The following is an 18,445-nucleotide window of genomic DNA, read 5'->3' as shown; positions in this document are numbered from 1 at the left end:
AAAGTTTTAATGTATATGTAATTGGAATCCCAAAAGAAGAGGAGGAATAAACATGACAGTTGCATATTCAAAAGACTAATGACTGGGAATTTAACAAGTTGATGAAAGACAGAAAACTCACAGTTTCAAAAACTTAGAAACCCACAGTTTCAAGAACTGCTGAAAACCATAGAGTGTCATGCTTCCTTCAAAGAAGTGATAGCTAGAATGACACCTGACTTTTAAATAAAGACAATAAAAGCTAAAAGCAATGGAATAATATTTTTAATGGGCTGAATAAAACAATTCCTAATCTGAAATCTGAAAATATTCTTCAAAATTTATCTGAGATTACAGTGTGTTCAGGCATGAAATCTGAACTTTGCTGCTGTTAGGCTTGCAATAAAAGAAATATCACATATTTTAGACAGAAGGAAAATATCCAAAATTTGTAAACATAAAAATGCAGAAGAGAATGAGGAACACAGAGAGGGTGGTAGAAGGAACACTGAATTAAAAGAGAGAGTAGAAAAAGAAAAAAGGTAACATAACAGATGGTACAAATGCAGAAAAAATAATAAAGTAGAAAACTTAATTATAGAACTAATTAAATTAAATGTAAATGTACTAAATATACCAAGTAAAAATACTAGGATTTTCAGGTTGTATTTTTATTTTAAAATAAAGCCATGTGCTTTATATAATACTCAAATATGTGTTGACAGACAGCACAACTAGATCACAATTTTGGTATGAAATCTCAAGAAAAGTTGTAAGTAGAATAATGAAAAAAGATGTGGCAGTTAAACACTAACCGGAAGTACTTTAATTGCCTGAAAATTAAACAAATCAATTTCTAAATACACATAGAACAAAAAAGAAGTGGAAATCATAAAAATATTTTAAATTAATAATGGTGAATAAATGAAACATAAATTCTAATAAGATATAATTCATGCAATGCTTTGAGGAAAATTTATAGTATTAAAATCACATATTAGAAAAGAAGACAGGCTGAGAAAACAGCCTAAGAAGCTATGAAAAAAAAACTTACAGTTTAGACACGAGTTGTCCCCCAAAAGTTCATGTGGGAAATAATGCAGAAAGTTGAGAGATGAAATGATTGTGTTATGAGGTCCTTTGACCTAATCAGTGTTTTAATCCACTAATGGATTAAATGGGAGGTAACTGTAGTCAGGTAGGGTGTGGCTGGAGGCAACAAGTCACTGGGGGACTGTTTTTCAGATTTATATTATGTCCCTGGTGAGTGGAGCTCTTTCTGCTTCCAGATTTCTGTCTCCTGAGCTGCTTTCTTCCACCACACCCTTCTGCCATGATGTTTTACCTCACCTCATGCCCAGAACAATGGAGTCAGCCATCTAGGTACTGAGACCTCTGAAACCATGTGCACAAATAAACTTCCTCTGCTAAAATTCCTCTTGTCATATCTTTTGGTCACAGCTGCAAAAAAAAAAAAAACAAAACAAAAAAAAAAACAAAAAAAACCTGATTAAAATAACAACCTAGTGTACATGGAAGGAAAGAAATAATAAAATGAGAGCAGAAATAAAGTAAATTGAAAACAACTGTACATAAGGGAAATCAACAAAACCTAAGTCAGGTCTTTATAAAGAATAATAAAATTGATTAATATCTAGCAAGTCTCAGAATAAAGGGAGAAGTGCAAATTTCAGGAAAGAAAATGGAACATTACTTCAGACATCAAAAAGAGCAAAAGAGGATAGTATGAATTACTTTATGCTAACAAATCTATTTGGATAAAATGGGCAAATTCCTAGAAAATTTGTATTTCTAAGACCAACTAAGCAGGATACAATAAAATTGTAAATGTTTGATATCTATTAGAGAATTTAATCTACCATTTAAAAAACCATACTGTCCCATTAAAAAATACCAGAGGCTCAGATGACTTAACTGGTGATTTACTTCACACATAAAGAATAACACCAATGTATATGTACATCAAAGCATGAGATTGTACACCTAAAATATGTACAATTTTTATTTATTAAGTATGTCTCAAAAAGACTGGAAAAAAGAGAAAAACCTCAGTCTTGTGAAGCAGATAAACTGGGTTTTAATCATTCACACACACACACACAATCCCAGTCTTTCACAAACTCTCTGCCTTTGGACTACTCTAACATACCAATGACTGGCGGACTAATATATGATGGAGGCTGGGAAATCCTAAATCAAGGTGTCTTGCAGGGACATACTTTCTGGTCCAAAGATGGTTTTCTTGATGCTCTGAACTCACAAGGTGGAAGGGGCAAAGGAGTACTTAGAAGGGGTCTGTTTTATTAGGGCTTTAATTGTATTCACAAGGTGAGGGGTGCCCTTAAAATTTAATCACTTTCCTCAAGCCCCACCTCCTAATACCATTATATTGGGAGTTAGGATTTCAACATATGGATTTTGTGGGGGTGGAGGGGATATACAAATATTCAGTCTATAACAGTTTTCTAGGGGATACAGAAAAGCAAAAAAAAAAAAAAAAGGCCAGACATGGAGTGGTACGCCTATAATCCCAGGCTGAGGCAGGAGGATTGCAAGTTCAAGGTCAACTTCAGTAACTTAGCGAGGCCATAAGCAATTTAGTGAGAACTTTTCTCAAAATAAAATTAAAAAATAAAAAATAAGTAAAACAAGTGGTAGGGATGTGGTTCAGTGGTTAAGCGCTCTTGAGTTCATCCCAGTACCAAACCAAATCAAACCAAACAAACAAACAAAAAAACAAACAGAGGAAATATTTACTCTTTCTAGGAGCAAAATGTAATACCAAAAACTGAAAAGTAATGTTACAGAAAAGAAAAAGCATTTATCTTTCGTAAGTATAGGTAGAAAAATAATTCATAAAATATTTGCATGATGAATCCAGTTTCAAAAACTCTCAGAACCAAGTGAGGTTTATCCCAAGCGTGCAAATATGCTTTATCTTATTGGTTGCTCTCCAAATGTGTCACCAGAGTCTTTGAAATGTTTGCAAGTCTAATGTCTCTTGAAGGCATGCTTCTACTTAAAAAGTAGTTCAAAGCAAATTTTTAAGAGCAACGAGTATAGAATTTGGTTTTATAAATGCAAATAGAAACAAAAAATGAATTTTACCTCAATTCCACTAATGAAGGAATGAAACAATGGCATTGTTGAATAAATATATTATGCTGCACAGTCCTTTGCCTTTCTTATTCCAACAATTCAGTTTTTAGGGAAAGTATATGAATTGCTTTGAAATATGCTTGACTTCTAGGTGTTCCTGGATGATCTTCCTAAAGATTTCGGTGCTGCTTTAGATGAGTATAACATGCAAGTTACGAAGGACTTTGCCTGTTTTCTACTAATCGTGTCCAAATTGGCAGATATGAAGCAGGAATATCAACTCCCATTGTCAAAGATTAGTAAGTATTATGGAACAGTTGAAGGGTAAAAAATCTTGCCTGAGAATATTTTATCTCAGGATCATGGTTGTAGCTCATTGGTAGAACACTTTCTTAGAATCTTCAAGGTCCTGGGTTTGATCCCCAGCACTTGAAAACGAAAAAGGTACACACACATATATATAATTAAAATATGTTGTATTTTAATATATTTTATTTTATATTATATATATCCATACATATGCATACATACATTTATTATATACATATATGTACATATACACCCATATATAATTAAATTATTAAGTATATATATTTTGTACCAGTGATTGAACTCAGGGACACTCAACCACTGAGCCACATCCCCAGCCCTATTTTGTATTTTATTTAGAGACAGGGTCTCACTGAGTTGCTTAGCACCTCACCCTCTTGCTGGGGCTGGCTTTGAACTCACAGTCCTCCTGCCTCAGCCTCCAGAGCCACTGGGATTACAGGCATGTGCCACCACACCCTGCTAAAATATATTTTTAAATAATATATTTTTAAATCAAAAACGTACTTTTTAATCTCGGAAGAAGACTGGACTCCTGGAAAGGACAGCCTGCCTTAATAAAAGGGATTCCTTCTGTTTTCCAAAGAAAGAAACTGATTATTAGAAGTTGAAAGGAGATTGGAAAATGAAGCTAAGTAGTCATTCATAAGCCATCTTGATTAAAGGCTGCCTTTGAGTCAGGTCTGGAAAATGGAGTGAGGACATCTGTGAGATGAAGAGAGAAACTAGAGACTAATTAATTCTGTCACTCTTTTTCTTGAGAAGAAATATGCTTAGTCCTCATGAACATAGGCTCTGGGAAGATTCTCTGGGTCCAAATTCCAGTTCTGCTACTTATTAGTAGTGAGATCTTGGGCAGGTGACTTCATAGTCATGCCTTAGTTTTCTCCACAGGTATATGAGAGAATAGCATTATCTATCTAGTTTTGGTGAGCTTTTAAATGATGAATATATGTGAATATCTTAAAATAATAGTGCTGGGCACATTGTATACAATTGTCTCGCTTTTCTTTTTTATGACTAATAGGTGGAAACATTCTAGGGGGAAATAAATGGGAGAAGGTGACAGAGATAAAGAAAAAAGTGTGCACTTCAGGTAGTTGTATAGTGGTTTCATTATCCCCTAAGATCCTCAACTGGGAGGTGGAGCTTAGAGCTTCCCAGGTCATATTAAGGTAGGAAGCAGTTTGAACAAAGGCAGACAGTGAACATCACAGGGGAAGGAAAGTGGGGGCACAGGAATATCCTGCTTCAATTGCATATGAGAGCCCAGTTGGAATATATGACCTGGATCTTTATAAGAACATGAATGAAAATGCACATGTTCCCGTACGCCATTCCTTAACCTACTCGTAATGGCTGGCTGGAACATCCCATCTAGAAAGATTCTAAGGCCCAGTCTGAATTCAGAGGGCTAAAGTACCAAAGTAATAATCATTTTCGGTTAAAAGAGCAAACAAGGTGAACGGGTATAGTGGGACACACCTGTAATCCCAGTGGCTCAGGAACCTGAGGCAAGAGGATCACCAAAGTTCCAAGTTCAAATCCAGCCTCAGCAACTTAGTGAGACCTAGGCAAATCAGTGAGACCCTGTTGCTAAATAAAATACACACACACACACACAAGGAGGGCTTGGAATGTGGCTCAGTGGTTAAGTACCCCTGGGTTCAATCCCCAGTACCAAAAAAAAAAAAAAAGGTAAACAATGTAAATTCAGTTTCTTATTATCTGTTGATAAAGCCACTAAAGCATAATGCACATTTTTAAAGCAGCGATGCTAATGTTAGCAGTTCACACTTGTTGAATGTATCCTAGCCCCAGCTGAGCTGCTCACTGAGAGCCATATAGTTCCTTCAGTCTTCACGGTGACACAGTCCCTGAGAATTTGAATGGCTCCTCTGTAGCATCTAGAGCAGGTGCACAGGATTTGGCAATATGACTCAATCCCCAAAACTAGCCTATCCCAATTCTTGATGGTCAGGCTTCACAGGTAAAGAATGTGAAGACTCCCAACTCGTGTCTCACCTGATGAACTGCAAAGAAGGAAGAACAGCGATTTCGCCATTTGTTTGTCTCTCTGGGAATTTTAATGATGTTTTACTTGAACCAGGAACTCCAAGTCATGTAAGTGAAGAGTGGGGTTTATTAATAAACCTCTGTAGGGCTTTACCCCATTCTCAGTGGTGTGCTATTATAGACTGCTTTTGAAGGGTGATAAGTTCTGGCATACAAATGATTAAGGATTGCACTTGAACTTATGAGAGCAATATTTTAGGAAGTTTTGTTTCCTGTATTTTATATGGATGATTACTTCTCTGTTTTGAAGCATCTTGCACAGGTGAATATTTACAGAGCATTGTTTGATGGTAATGCCCTTTGCCTTATCCAGCTCACTTTATACAATTTACTAGTCAAGTGCAAGTTATAATCTCTTAAAACTTCTCATTTATTATTTATTACAGTTTTATTTAATACTAAATATACAGATATATTTCTTTAAATAGCATGTAGATGAGTGATGAAGCATAAAACTGTAATGAACACCCTTTAGAACTGAGGACCCATATGTTTCTCCTCTGTTATTTCTTTGTCTCCCTTCTTTCCCCCTCCCCAAAGTCTCCTAAACTTTGTTTTCCATTCTTCTTTTTAAAAATGTCATATTACAAATTCATTTTTTAGGTATGTTTGCTTTTAATTTTACAAAAAGCAAGGGAATTCAGAACTAGAGTTTCCTGAAGTGACTTTTTATTTTGTATTCCACATTATGCCCCCCTGATTCATTCATGTTGTGACTTGAATCTATTTTATTTTTTCTACTTCATACTATTTCATAGTGCAACACAACCTGTTGTTCCATCTCCTGTTAACAGTTGTTTGGTCTGTTTCTGATTTTTTTCTGTTACAAATAGGGTTGCTGTGAATGCCTGCTGCCATTTACAGTCTCACTAGCAGTACAGTAGGGGTCCCATTGACTCTGTAAAGTATAGTTCACAGAAATAGCAGAGAACCATTTACTTGCCTTCTTCCTCTCTTTGTTGTCTTTCTTCTCTTCCCTCTTTCCTACCCCTTTTTTAGAACACGATTACCAGAATAAAAGTTGTTATTTTTCTCTAGTGACATACAAGCTTCTAGCTCCTTGGTCCCCTGTTGGCAAAGTTATTCGCTGTCCTGATGAGGATAGTGATTGAATTTTAAATTAGTTTTTTTCCCCCCCGGTTAGTCTAGTGGTGGATGGTTGAACTTGCCATCAGTCCATCTTGGAAGCAGTGATTTTCATGGTTGGAGCTCACCCAGTCTCCAGGCACCGTCAGCATGTGGGAAGACACCTCTTCTTTCCCCACCAGGAGTGTGCTGGAAAAACATTGATTAAAGGAAGTGACTGCGAGGTGCAACATAAGAAACCACAAACTTTCTTTACACATAAATAATAAGAAACACTGTGTTTCTTCAGGTTGTCCTGCACACAATTGGTCTCAATCACATTGAAGCACCTGTGCTGTGGCCACAACACTTCGACAGCCAAGGAAGAAGAATGCCCCTCAATGCTTATGCACTTGATTTCTACAAGCATGGTTCCTTGGTAGGATTAACTCAGGACAATAGGTATGTCTTCTCTCTCATCTCCATGAATCAATTAAATGAATTTTAGAAGAAAGCCCTCTTTACAGTTTCAGGTAGAGGTTAATCATGTTAATCATATAAAACTTTTGCTTTACAGACAAATGGCAACAAATGACAAATTCTATCCTCGTGTGTGTGTGTGTGTGTGTGTGTGTGTGTGTGTGTGTGTGAGATACTGGGGTTTGAACCCAAGGGCACTTAACTGCTGAGCCACATCCTCAACCCTTTTTATTTTTTATTTTGAGTCAGGTCTCACTTAGTTCCTTAGGGCCTCACTAAATTGTTTAGGGCCTTGCTAAGTTGCTGAGGTTGGCTTTGAACTCTTGATCATCCTGCCTCAACCTCCCAAGCTGCTGGGATTACAGGCATGTGCTGTCATGCCCAGCCATTCTTTACTATTGTAAAGTAATTCAATACTAGTAATTCTTTACTGGTATTTTACTAATGCAAACTCTGGGCACTGAGGTCATCTCACTTGACATAAAGATAGACTCTAAAGATCACAAATATATTTTTACTTCTTAGATCCTATTTATCTATTATTAGATATTTTTAAACTGAAAGACAAATGAAAACAACCCCATGCTCACTAATATCTGAGAGGAGTATACACAGAGTATGTAACCCACACATCTGAGGACTGAGTACACGACAGTTGCTCTTTGCCAGGGATACCATTTTCAAAAGTAATGAACAGGGTTATACACCTTTAAATTTATCTGGGAAGGGAAAAATTGTCTCAATTCTGAGTATATAGATGTGGAGATGGGCTCATCGAAGCAGGGATTCAATATGCATTTTACATAAAATTTTGAACAATCCTTATTAAAGTATTTAAAAATTCTGACATTCTTCAGAAATGTAGAGCATTTTTGATTTTTAGATCTGCTTATCGTGAATAAAGTTGGTGTTACCTCAGTAAATAATATATTTCTGCCTTTAAGTTTTGAAACTACTTTTTATTGTTTAGGCTACATGAAGGGGACGCTTACCAGTTGCTGAAAGATTTTGCACTCACCATTAAATCTATCAGGTATGTTAGATATTTAAATATTGAAAAAAATTTTTAAATATTGAAAAATTATTCAATAATTTAATTGCAATTCAAAATAATATCAGAGTCTTTCTATGAGCCAGGTACTTGGAGGTGCCATTGAGCCTCTTTACATTCTCTGCATTTCAATTTTCCAGAGGGTCTGGAGAACATCTCCTCAACACCTTGTTGTGTGTTTTCTATAATAGAATTAATTCCAAAGTCCATCTGAGATGAAGTTGCATGATTAAGGTACCAGCCCCAGGCACTATGTGCCAATAGACGGTAAAATTCCAAAGCCTCACTAATCCCAGATCCTAATATTCTCAATTGTCCACCTATAGTGTGTCAACATACTTCAGAAGACCCCTTATGGCTCCATCAGGCCTTGAGTTTATGTCCACTTGCATACTCTTAAATCTCTTGCTTTAACCAGTGTTTTCTCGAGGCTTCATCTGACTGTGATCTCTCATTTTGGTTCCTGTTTTCATCTTTAACAAAGTCATCTGGGGAAAAAATGATACCAAACTTTATATGGATGCCCACACTTTTAGGTTCCATTGACCGTCTTAAGCTGCCTGCCAAGATGACCATCTTTCTCAAGTTTCAAACTGCATGTACTTCAATACTTTACAGATATTTCTTTGCTCTGTCAGGTAGTTATATACATTTAATTTGCTATAGATCTCTTTATTATTGGGTTTTTGCTAATCAGGTCACCATCTTTATTTCTTTGACCTGAGTTGAATGAGGCCTGTTTGAACTTTTAATACAGAGAGTGAAAATTTGAGGATGCTAGAGTACAAGAGAATGGTTTTGTTCACCTGGAGTATGCTAGACAGATTATTCCTCAAATTATTACAATCTCTGGAACAGGCCAAGAAACTCCAGAAATTTTTGGAGCTATGTGCAGAGATGGGCTTATGAAAATCATCCATTCATGCATTCATGTGACATGTATTGCAGTATTATTGGTTCAGGTCCCTTTTAAGCATCTGAGATATAAAGAATCATTAAATATATCCCCATTTAAAAAAAAAAAAACTTGTGTAGTGAAAGAATCAGACTGGTGGATGTTATAAACATTATAGTAAGCATTATGATGGCAGATATAGAGTGAGAAACTCTGCTTGGATTTAAAGAATTTTAGTTTTTTTTTTTTTTTTTTAACTAAGTTTGAAAGCATGGGACAAGGGAGATAGGGTTATCAGAGTGCAGAAATGAGAAACATTCTGATGTCCAGGGATAGGCTTCAAACTCAGTATGTTGAACATATAGAAAACGGGACTTGTGATGAGGATGGGAGAAGATGCGGAGTTGCTATAAGCAACAAGGGAATTTGTAAAGTACTTTAATACTTTGCAGATGTATTTGTGTTTTGGGAATTTAGTTCAATGTCAGGAAGGGTGCTAATTGTCACATATGGAGGTTGGGCTTAGTATTTTGAAGAATATATAGAGAGTGGCTGAGTATGGGTGTGGCATGTCTATAGTTTATATATGTGGCTGTCTCAAAGTCCATAACTGTAAAAAAGTGAGAATAAGTGAAGGTCTGAATTAATGAAATAGAAGTAATGACACAGAAGAGTAGTTAGGGAAATATTTATGATGCAGAATTCAAAGAGATTGGTTTAAGTTTCAAGCAGCTGGTGAAGGTGATAGAAGTTTCTATTTTAGTTAACTATACATAGGAAACAGAGAGAGAATACGATATTTGGGGATGAGAACCAAAAATAGTGAGTTAGAATTTATTCATGTCATGAGATATCTAGGGACTTCATTCAGGAGACAATGCCCAGTAGTTACAATTATAAGTCTGTAATTTGGGAGGAAATTCAGTGTTACAGACACACATCTGATCATTCTTGGTGGTAATTCAGTGAAGAATCTAGGATTAAAAAAACCCTGAACTCTAGTGGAAATAAGGTGAAGCAAATAATGAAAGACTAGTAAGATGTTCTGATATTTTTTTCAATTTTTGATTAGCCCAGTTGCATTTTTCTTTTGTGTATTCTCTTTTCTCCTTTCTTAATACTGCTATATCAGATTGCCACAAACTTAATGGTGTAAACCAGCACAAATTTGCTCTCACAGTTCTGGAAGCCAGAAGTTCAAAAATGTGCCTCACTGGGTAACATCAAAATGTCAGAAGGGCTGTATTTTTATCTGGAGGCTCTAAGGGACAATCCCTCTTGTTGCCTTTTCCAACTTTTGGAGTCTGTGGCATTCCTTGGCTCCTGGGTCCCTTCTATCTTCAAGACCAGCAGTAGTCAGTAGAGTCTCACGTTGCTGTGCTAACACTGTCTCCTGTCTCCCTCTTCCTCTCTTGAGTAGCTTTGGGATTACATAAGGCTGACCTAGGCAATCCAGGGTACTCTCCTCATTTTAAGGTCAGACAATTAGCAACTTTATTTTCATCTGTAGCCATGATTACCCTTTGCCGTGTAACATAATGTGTTCATAGGTTTCTGGGGATTTGGATTGGGGACACACTTAGAGGGTCATCATTTTTCTTATTTTCTTATACACGTAGGTAAAGAAAGAAACATTTTCTCATTCCATAGGGGTAGTCGTCTGTGGCATAATAGCAGAAAAAACAAATATGACTCCATAAGATACACATAAAGAAAGTCGAGCTGCATTATGGGAGAGAGGAGGGATCAGTTTTACATGGAATTTGGCGGCTTTTCAAATGCTCCTGGTAGTAGAGGAAACTCATGGGAGTTGTCTTATCTTTTCTTGTGTGTGTGTAAGGCTTTTTGGAATAAATATTATTTCTTATCACTATTCCTCATATTTAGCCAAAATTGTTGGGTCATCTGAAGGGATTTACTTACTTCTGCTGACCAGGGAACACCCTTACAATATTCAATGTCAATAAAATGGGTGCTATATATTTTTTTTCTTTTTTTTTTCCATAAAAGTACAGTATTTTTAAAAAAAATGATTTATTTTTAAATTTTTTACAGACTGCAGTTTGATTCATTTTGCACAAATGGGGTACATCATTTCGTTTCTATGGTTGTGCATGATGTAGATTCATACCATTCATGTAATCATACATGTACATGGGGTAATGGTGTCTGTCTCATTCCACCATCTTTCATACCCCCTCTCATTTTTCATCCCAAAAAACCAAAGGCCGAATGTTTTCCCTGATAAGTGGATGATGACATATAATGGGGGTGGGAGGTGGTGGAGAGTAAGAGAAGAATGGAGGAACTTTAGATTATAAATTTATTTTTTCTACTTGCAGTGTTTCCTTGAGGGAACTATGTGAAAATGAAGACGACAATGTTGTTTTAGCATTTGAACAACTGAGTGAAACCTTTATGGAGAAATTTGCACAAGTCTGAAAACAAAGTCTATGCAAAAACCACTTTAAAATACTGCCATAGAAATTTCGTGGGTCGTGTTTTTTATTCCTGTATTCTTTGTCAGAAAAATATACATGACAAAACGAAGAGCTCAAGCACAAGTCAAAGAGAAGCAGTCAAGTCTGCCATCTTTTATCACCTGCGCCCTTGGACAAATTATTTAGTAAATCTGAATCTCAGTTTCTTTTTGTAGTTGCTTATGTCTCAGGTATGTTGAGGACTGACTGACAATGTGCAGAACTTTGTGTGGGAATGAAGAACGATTTACTGTGAGACCAAAAAATATTACATTTAAAGTATTTTTCTCCCCACCACCGTCAAGATTTGTAAAAAGTTTCTAAGGCTTAAAAAAAATGACTGCAGTATCCTAAAAGTGAAATATATTCTTACCAATTAATGTAAGTGGTACTACCTGATTTAGACATATAGCTATTGAAATACTACATTCTAGTAAGTGAACTACTTTTAAAAATACAAATGACAGTTTTGGTACAAATTTTGTGATGCTTTAAAAAGAAAACATAGCTAAAGATTTTATTATATTAATTGTATATACATGACTGGAAAACCAAAAATAAAATAAAATGGGCTAAATCTTTTAGCATTGGTTCATTGTGTGAATCTTATGCAGCCATCAATGCATTTTTACACAACTATACATTATATATACATATATATATATATAATATGTTTATGTTATACATATAGAATAGTTTTTATGTAATCATTTGAGGTAGACATCTGGTTTCCCCACCATTCTGGGTCTCTTCCTAGTAAATCCACTCTTGCCTCAGCCCACAGGAAGTTTTCTAAGTGCCTGCATTCATCTGGGCAAAGATTGTTTTTAGAGATGACTGCAAAAACAAACAATGAAAGCAAAGTGTGACAAAAGAAATTTTATATTAAATTCAAACTCTAAAGTTCTGTTCAAGAGAGAAATAATCAACAGAATGGGAGAAAATATTTGCAAATTCTTCATCTAACAAGGGATCAATATCTAGAATATAAGGAACTCAAAGAAATCAACAAAACAAAGCAAAACAAGAAAATCCCCAAATAATCTAACTTCAAAAAATGGAAAAAAGATCTTAACAGACATTTTTCAAAAGTAGTTATACAAATAGTCAAAGGGTATATGAAAAAATACTCAGTATCACAATCATCAAGAAAATGAAAATCAAATTCACAATGAGATATTATCTCATACCAGTTAGGGTGACTCTATTGAAAAGGCAAAAAATTGCAAATACTGGAGAGGATTCAGAGAATTGGGAACTTTCATACATTGTTGGTGAAAATGTAAATTAGTACCACCAGTATGGAAACCAGTATGAAAGTTTTTTAAAAAACTATAAAGAACTAACATCTGATCCAGCAATCCCAGTATTGTGTATATTCAAAGGGTTAAAATAATTAGATCAAAGAGACATCTGCACTCAAGTTTTCTGCAACACTATTAATAATAGTTAAGATATGAAATCAAGCTAGGTATATATTAACGAATAAAAATACAAAATGAAAACAGAATGCTATTTAGACACATTCCTTAACAATGGGACCAAGGTCCCATGATGGGAACACAGGCCAGTGTCTTGAAGATGGCCACTGAACGGGGAGGGAGAGTAGGGTAGGGAAAAATCTGATACTACAGTTTTCTTACTGTTATGGTTTAAATGTGAGGTGGTCCCCAACAGCTCAGGTGTGAGACAATGCAAGAACATTCAGAAGTGAAATCATTGGGTTGTGATAGCTTTAACCCAGTCAGTAAATTTAACCCTGATGGGATTAACCGAGTGGTAACTGAAGGCGGGCAGGGTGTGAGTAGAAGAAGTGGGTCATTGGGACCATGCCTTTTGAGTTTATATTTTATATCTGGCCAGTGGAGTCTCTCTCTGTTTCCTGATCATCGTGTGAGCTACTTCCCTCCTCTACACTCTTCCGCCATGATGTTTGGGTGAGCCCCAAGGAATGGAGCCGCCTGTCTATGAACTGAGACTTCTGAAATTGTGAGTCCAAAAATAAACTTTTCCTCCTTAAAATTGTTCTCGTCAGGTCTTTTGGTCACAGCAGTGATCAAGCTACCCTATTCTAAAACATCTACCCTATTCTTCACTCAGAGTTAATACTTTGACTTTTTTGGGGGGGCAGGTAGGGTATGACAAGTTGATTCTAATAGTTTTTGTTTCACTCTTTTGGGATGTTTTCTGCTAAGGGGTAGACTCTTGCAACTGCCTACTCTGCTATTTTCATGGACACGACTCATGGCTGGCATTATTTTTAATGTGTGTGGAATATTTAACTCTGATGATATTAATGTGCTAGTGTATGAGAGTACCCAAAGATGTATTTTTTAGTCTAATGATTAGCCTCTCTACTAGTCAACTTATAGTCAAACTAACTATAGTGAAATACTGCATGCAAAAGGCATGATCACTTCTCTGCTGACTTTCTATATTTGGCTTTATTGTGTTTCTGGCTCAGCCAGGAATTCAATGGCTGTTTACTATTTGCTGTAGGTTGGGTGCACAGCAAAAACAATTTTATTCTCTTCAATGTTGCTTTCTTTTTCTTTTTTTCTTTTTTTTTTTTAATAAGCTAAATATGGGAGACACTTTTAGCTTAATCAGAGACTTTGTCCTTGCTATTCAGTTTCAGGTCCAGGAAACTTTTTTGCACTTTGAGATCATATAACCAATGTAGCATCATTGAAGCATAAATACCAATGAGGATAATTCAAACGATAAACTTTGCACAGAACTTCAGAGTGATGTATGTGATGATGAAAATTATTATGTTCTGTCAGCATTTAAACAACTGTACGAGGCATTCAACACACCATGCTTGGAAAAAAGGAAGACGCTGACAACATTAAACTTTACTTAAGTACTGTGTCCTTTTGTGTTTCAGGAAATGATTTAGGCCCATGCTTCCTCAATATGACTTAGGTAAGATTCAAGACCCTTGTTTTCCTACGATAATCCCTGATACACCTTCCAAATTCCCATTCTTTGTCTCATAAGTTAACAGATCAACACCCTCCCCCCCCCCCCCAAACAGCTAGAGAAAACACCACTTCGATTGACTTCACCATACTCTAGTTAGACTTCTTCCCTCCTTAGGGGTTCCTGAATTTGACTCATCTTCAGACTGAGCCTCCAATGAAGAGCTACTTCTTAGCCCTGATTCCTGAAAGCTGCCTGGTGACATTCTCTGGTCAATTTTCCTGGTTCAACCATCCAAGCATAGATCAGTTGTCACTAAGAATATTAATCAAAGCCCTTCCCAGACAGACAATTTAATCATATTTTGTACTTATCTTACTCTCTCACACCTGATTCTTTCTAACCTTATTTATTCAACCCTATCATTGAAAAATCCCTTTTCTGATTGATCTTCGAGGTCTCTGCACGTCTCCTAGTCAGAGCTTCCTCTTCCTATTGCACTCAGCCCCCTGTCCCATCCCAGTGGTACGAGTATACTATTGCAGTAGTCTTTATGAATAAAGTCTTCTGAGAGCCAGCTTTGGATTTGCTTTTGTCTTGATAACAACATGTTGTGCCTAAGGAAGAAAATGTGTTTTCTAGCTAATGTAGAGATTTCATAGCTATTGAACTACTTATAGAAAGATAAGTGAGGAAAGTTTCTTTTTTTTAATATCTAAATTCTCAACAAGAATTCTAACATCTTGTTTTTTATGGTTTTTAGTTGACAAAAGTAATAGGGATGCTAAATATCTCCAACAATTATTGGTTTTGGCTTGAAATGCTGATCGTGATTTTTTAAAAAAGGAAAATCAAGCCCAATTTTAAATAACATCATACATTTACCATGGCAGTAAACTGAAATCTTGACAGTGCTCTCCAAAGTCTAATCTTCTTCTTCCTCCTCCTTCTCCTCCTTTTTCTTTTACTTAACTGTTTCATGTTGCGTCCGCTGTTCTCCATGTCCCATTTCATCCCCTGTCAGATGCCAGGTTCCAAATACACTTTTGCCCTCTGAGATTAGCAGAAGCAGATCCACAGAGACTGGGCCATAGGCTATGGAAAATAGTTCCTTGCAGAGTAATAACTTCTGTTGTCCCCACAGGTTCGTCTAGATTCATTGCTTCTCCTACTTCCCTACCCCGGCTTTCTGTGGTACCGGATTCGCGTTTACTTTGGACTGGGAGTCCTCCGGGGTAGACCTACCCCTCCCTGCTTCTGCTTTCATTCTTGGCAAGACTGCCACATCAGTGAGGTTCTCCCCAGTATCTGATCTCAGAGAGTATTCTCTTTTTTTACCCCTAATTTAATGTATTTGAGAGATAAAAGGAACTAGGTTCCATTGATAGCATAAAGCTTATGGTAATTTCCAAAAGTCTTTGATGTTAAGAAGTGAAGACAGTGAGCAATAACTTCTCTGGCATTTCTTGGGCAAATAGGTGATTAAGTATTGATTCAAAAATATAAATTAAATAGCTAGAGATAAATTGCCTTTATCAGAGTATTTGTAAATACTAGCAAAATATTCACATATACATGTACTCCCCCCCACAACACATTCTTTGAATATAAGTCTACATATAAGTTTCTTATACATCTAATCCAGATAAATATGCATCTTGGAGCATTTTATTGTTTTATACCTTTTATTGTCTTTTACGACTAGTCTGCTTTAGGTGCTCATTTTAGCTTTATTGCATTTGTACAAGATTCTAGAAAATTCCTCTAAGGAGAATGGTGTCATACTGCATTATCATTGATCTCCCCAAACATGCCAAGGACAATCTTGAGCTGATATTCTTGTTATGGAATAAAAATAAAAATAAAATTTTAAAATTTTTATTCTGAAAGAAAATTTTATTCTAATACAATATCTTTTCTTATTCCATTATGCATAATTTACTTAATTGTTGATTGATACAGATGCAAACCCAAGATCACATATTTCCAGTGATAGATTTTTTTTGGCTTGGAATAATTTTAAAGGTAGAAAAGAAATATGATTCTGTAGTTTTGTTATAGTGGTAATAATAATAAATTTAGCAGAAGGTCCATCTTTTGGTGTGCCTTTAAAAGGGAATGCATGATCCTTCAATTCCTTCCTTTCCTTCTCTTTATTTTAGTAGTCGTCCACATCACCAGCACAGATAGCAAGCAGTGCTTTCTCATAATGTCCTGAAGAAAAATTCTGGAAAGGAAAACACATATTGTATATAAAATAAAGTCTCATCGTAGTTCTAAAAAAGACCCATCATTCTTTTAAGTTGAAGTATGAAAGACCCACGGACCATTTGTCTTTCCAAAATTATTTATTCTTTTAATCTAAATATTTAATATTTTCTGAGAACTATTCCCAGTGAAAGGTATTGAAAAATTATAACATGGTTATAGCCAATAGTAGGTGGCTTATATAAAGTCAGTGGAGTCCTAATCTGCATTTGTCAGTACAATTAACCTACATTAAAACGAAGTCTTCTCAACTTTACAAAGAGGTGCCCTAATATTGTTATTATCATAGATCAGTGTAGAGTCCCGAGAGCAAATGGATAATGTGTTTCAAAAGATTTAAAAATATTTATACTTATTCATGCTGTAATTTTATCTGAAGAAAGATGTTTTTAGGAATCGAGTATCGATTATTGCTGAGCACAGAGATTTATGCTAAGATTTTACACAACATACAATTAAATATAGTAGTGAAAACTGAAAAACAATGTGAATAATAAGCAAGGTAGTTTTTGTATTTTATAGTTTATACAATGGGATACCATGATTCAATAAAAATGTCCCCTTTCAGTAGCAAAGCATCATTTGTTTATTTTAGAAAAAGGTTGAAACTACCATCTTAGTCCATTGGCTTCTGTAACAAACTTCCGCACAGTGGGTGACCTATAAACAACAGGTCTTTATTTCTCAAGGTTCTAGAGGCTGGGAAATCCAAGGCCTAGGTGCCAGCAGATTTGGCGTCTGCCTGCTTCTCATGGACAGCCTTCTCATTCTGACCTCCCATTCTGGAAGGGACAGAGGTGCTCCACTGTTTTATTTTATAAGGACATTAATTCCACCTTGGGCTTACCCTCACTACTTAACCAACTCCCCAAGGCCCAACCTCCTGATAACATCACTGTGGAGGAGAAACAAACATTCTGACCATAGAAACACTTACAACAATATTTCATTACTGGTTACCTGTGATAGAGAATTAGGGCAAGTTTTGTTTTCTTTTTGTTTTTTGATTTTTCATAGTTTCTAAATTTTCCAAAACAACAAGAAAAGTAATATTATAAAATTGAACTTTGTTAAAAATCAACTATTAATGTTCTTTGATGCAAGACTGTGTCACTGTGATTCACAGCTTTGAATGCACATAGAAAAGTTGCTTTAATTATCTGTAAATATTAGTAGATGCTGAGTTGACTGTGATTAATTATGAGAAGTGTGTACACTCTAGTTTATTCATCTAGAAAATGAGTGGTATGTATTTCTCAATGGGAAATGTTTATCATCACTAAAAGAGTTTAACATTTTGAAGGTGGATATAATGAGAGTTTTATCAAAGATAAAGGAATAAGATTTCTTTAAACTGTTCCATCAACTTCTAAGAACCACTTTAACTTTGAAGGGCCTATAAGGTCTTCTGAATTTTGTGATTTCTTGATCTTTGGGTTTTTGAGTTGTTTCTGAATCACTCTGTAAATAAACTAAAAAGCTGTTTCTTGCTATTGGAAATTTTAGTTGAAAACAATGTGAACCAGGTTAAGTGTTTATCTATGAGCAAAATAAAAATGAAGATAAGATTCTCAGGTCCCTGTGCTGAGTCTAATTGTTTGCTATACCATCTTGAAAGTCTTTGTGTAATTTTTTGAAGAAGGGGCCAAGCATTTTACTTTTCACTGGGCCCCCCAAATTAGTTAGGTGGTCATACATACTCTGATAGTTCTTTGTTAGGTTTTATAAAATATCCAGGGTAAAGTTCAGAGGAATCAGAATGAAGCAATTGCTTGT

General features: G+C 35.7%; 2 protein-coding genes across 7 annotated transcripts in view; one reads left to right on the top strand and one right to left on the bottom strand.

Moving 5' to 3' along the window:
* LOC124983792 (probable ATP-dependent RNA helicase DDX60) overlaps positions 1 to 12,043 on the top strand; it is a 102,507-nt gene extending 90,464 nt beyond the window's left edge. For 4 of the 6 annotated variants that reach the window (XM_047551365.1, XM_047551366.1, XM_047551367.1 and 1 more), the window contains 5 exons: positions 3,251 to 3,398; positions 5,411 to 5,553; positions 6,881 to 7,032; positions 8,021 to 8,083; positions 11,339 to 12,043. In XM_047551365.1, the coding sequence (XP_047407321.1) occupies positions 3,251 to 3,398; positions 5,411 to 5,553; positions 6,881 to 7,032; positions 8,021 to 8,083; positions 11,339 to 11,438 (606 nt within the window). In that variant the 3' untranslated portion in view covers positions 11,439 to 12,043. Of the gene's footprint in view, positions 1 to 3,250; positions 3,399 to 5,410; positions 5,554 to 6,880; positions 7,033 to 8,020; positions 8,084 to 11,338 lie in introns of those variants that run through there. The other 2 variants (XR_007108498.1, XM_047551368.1) reach the window with 2 other exon arrangements.
* Positions 12,044 to 16,559: 4,516 nt separating this feature from the next.
* Positions 16,560 to 18,445, bottom strand: part of Anxa10 (annexin A10) — a 68,303-nt gene continuing 66,417 nt past the window's right edge. The window contains exon 12 of the mRNA XM_047549644.1: positions 16,560 to 16,628. Within this exon, the coding sequence (XP_047405600.1) occupies positions 16,560 to 16,628 (69 nt within the window). The remainder of the gene's footprint in view (positions 16,629 to 18,445) is intronic.

The sequence above is a fragment of the Sciurus carolinensis genome, chromosome 4, assembly GCF_902686445.1.
Source record: "Sciurus carolinensis chromosome 4, mSciCar1.2, whole genome shotgun sequence".
Lineage (NCBI taxonomy): Eukaryota > Metazoa > Chordata > Mammalia > Rodentia > Sciuridae > Sciurus > Sciurus carolinensis.
This window is presented reverse-complemented; position numbering and strand designations above follow the sequence as displayed.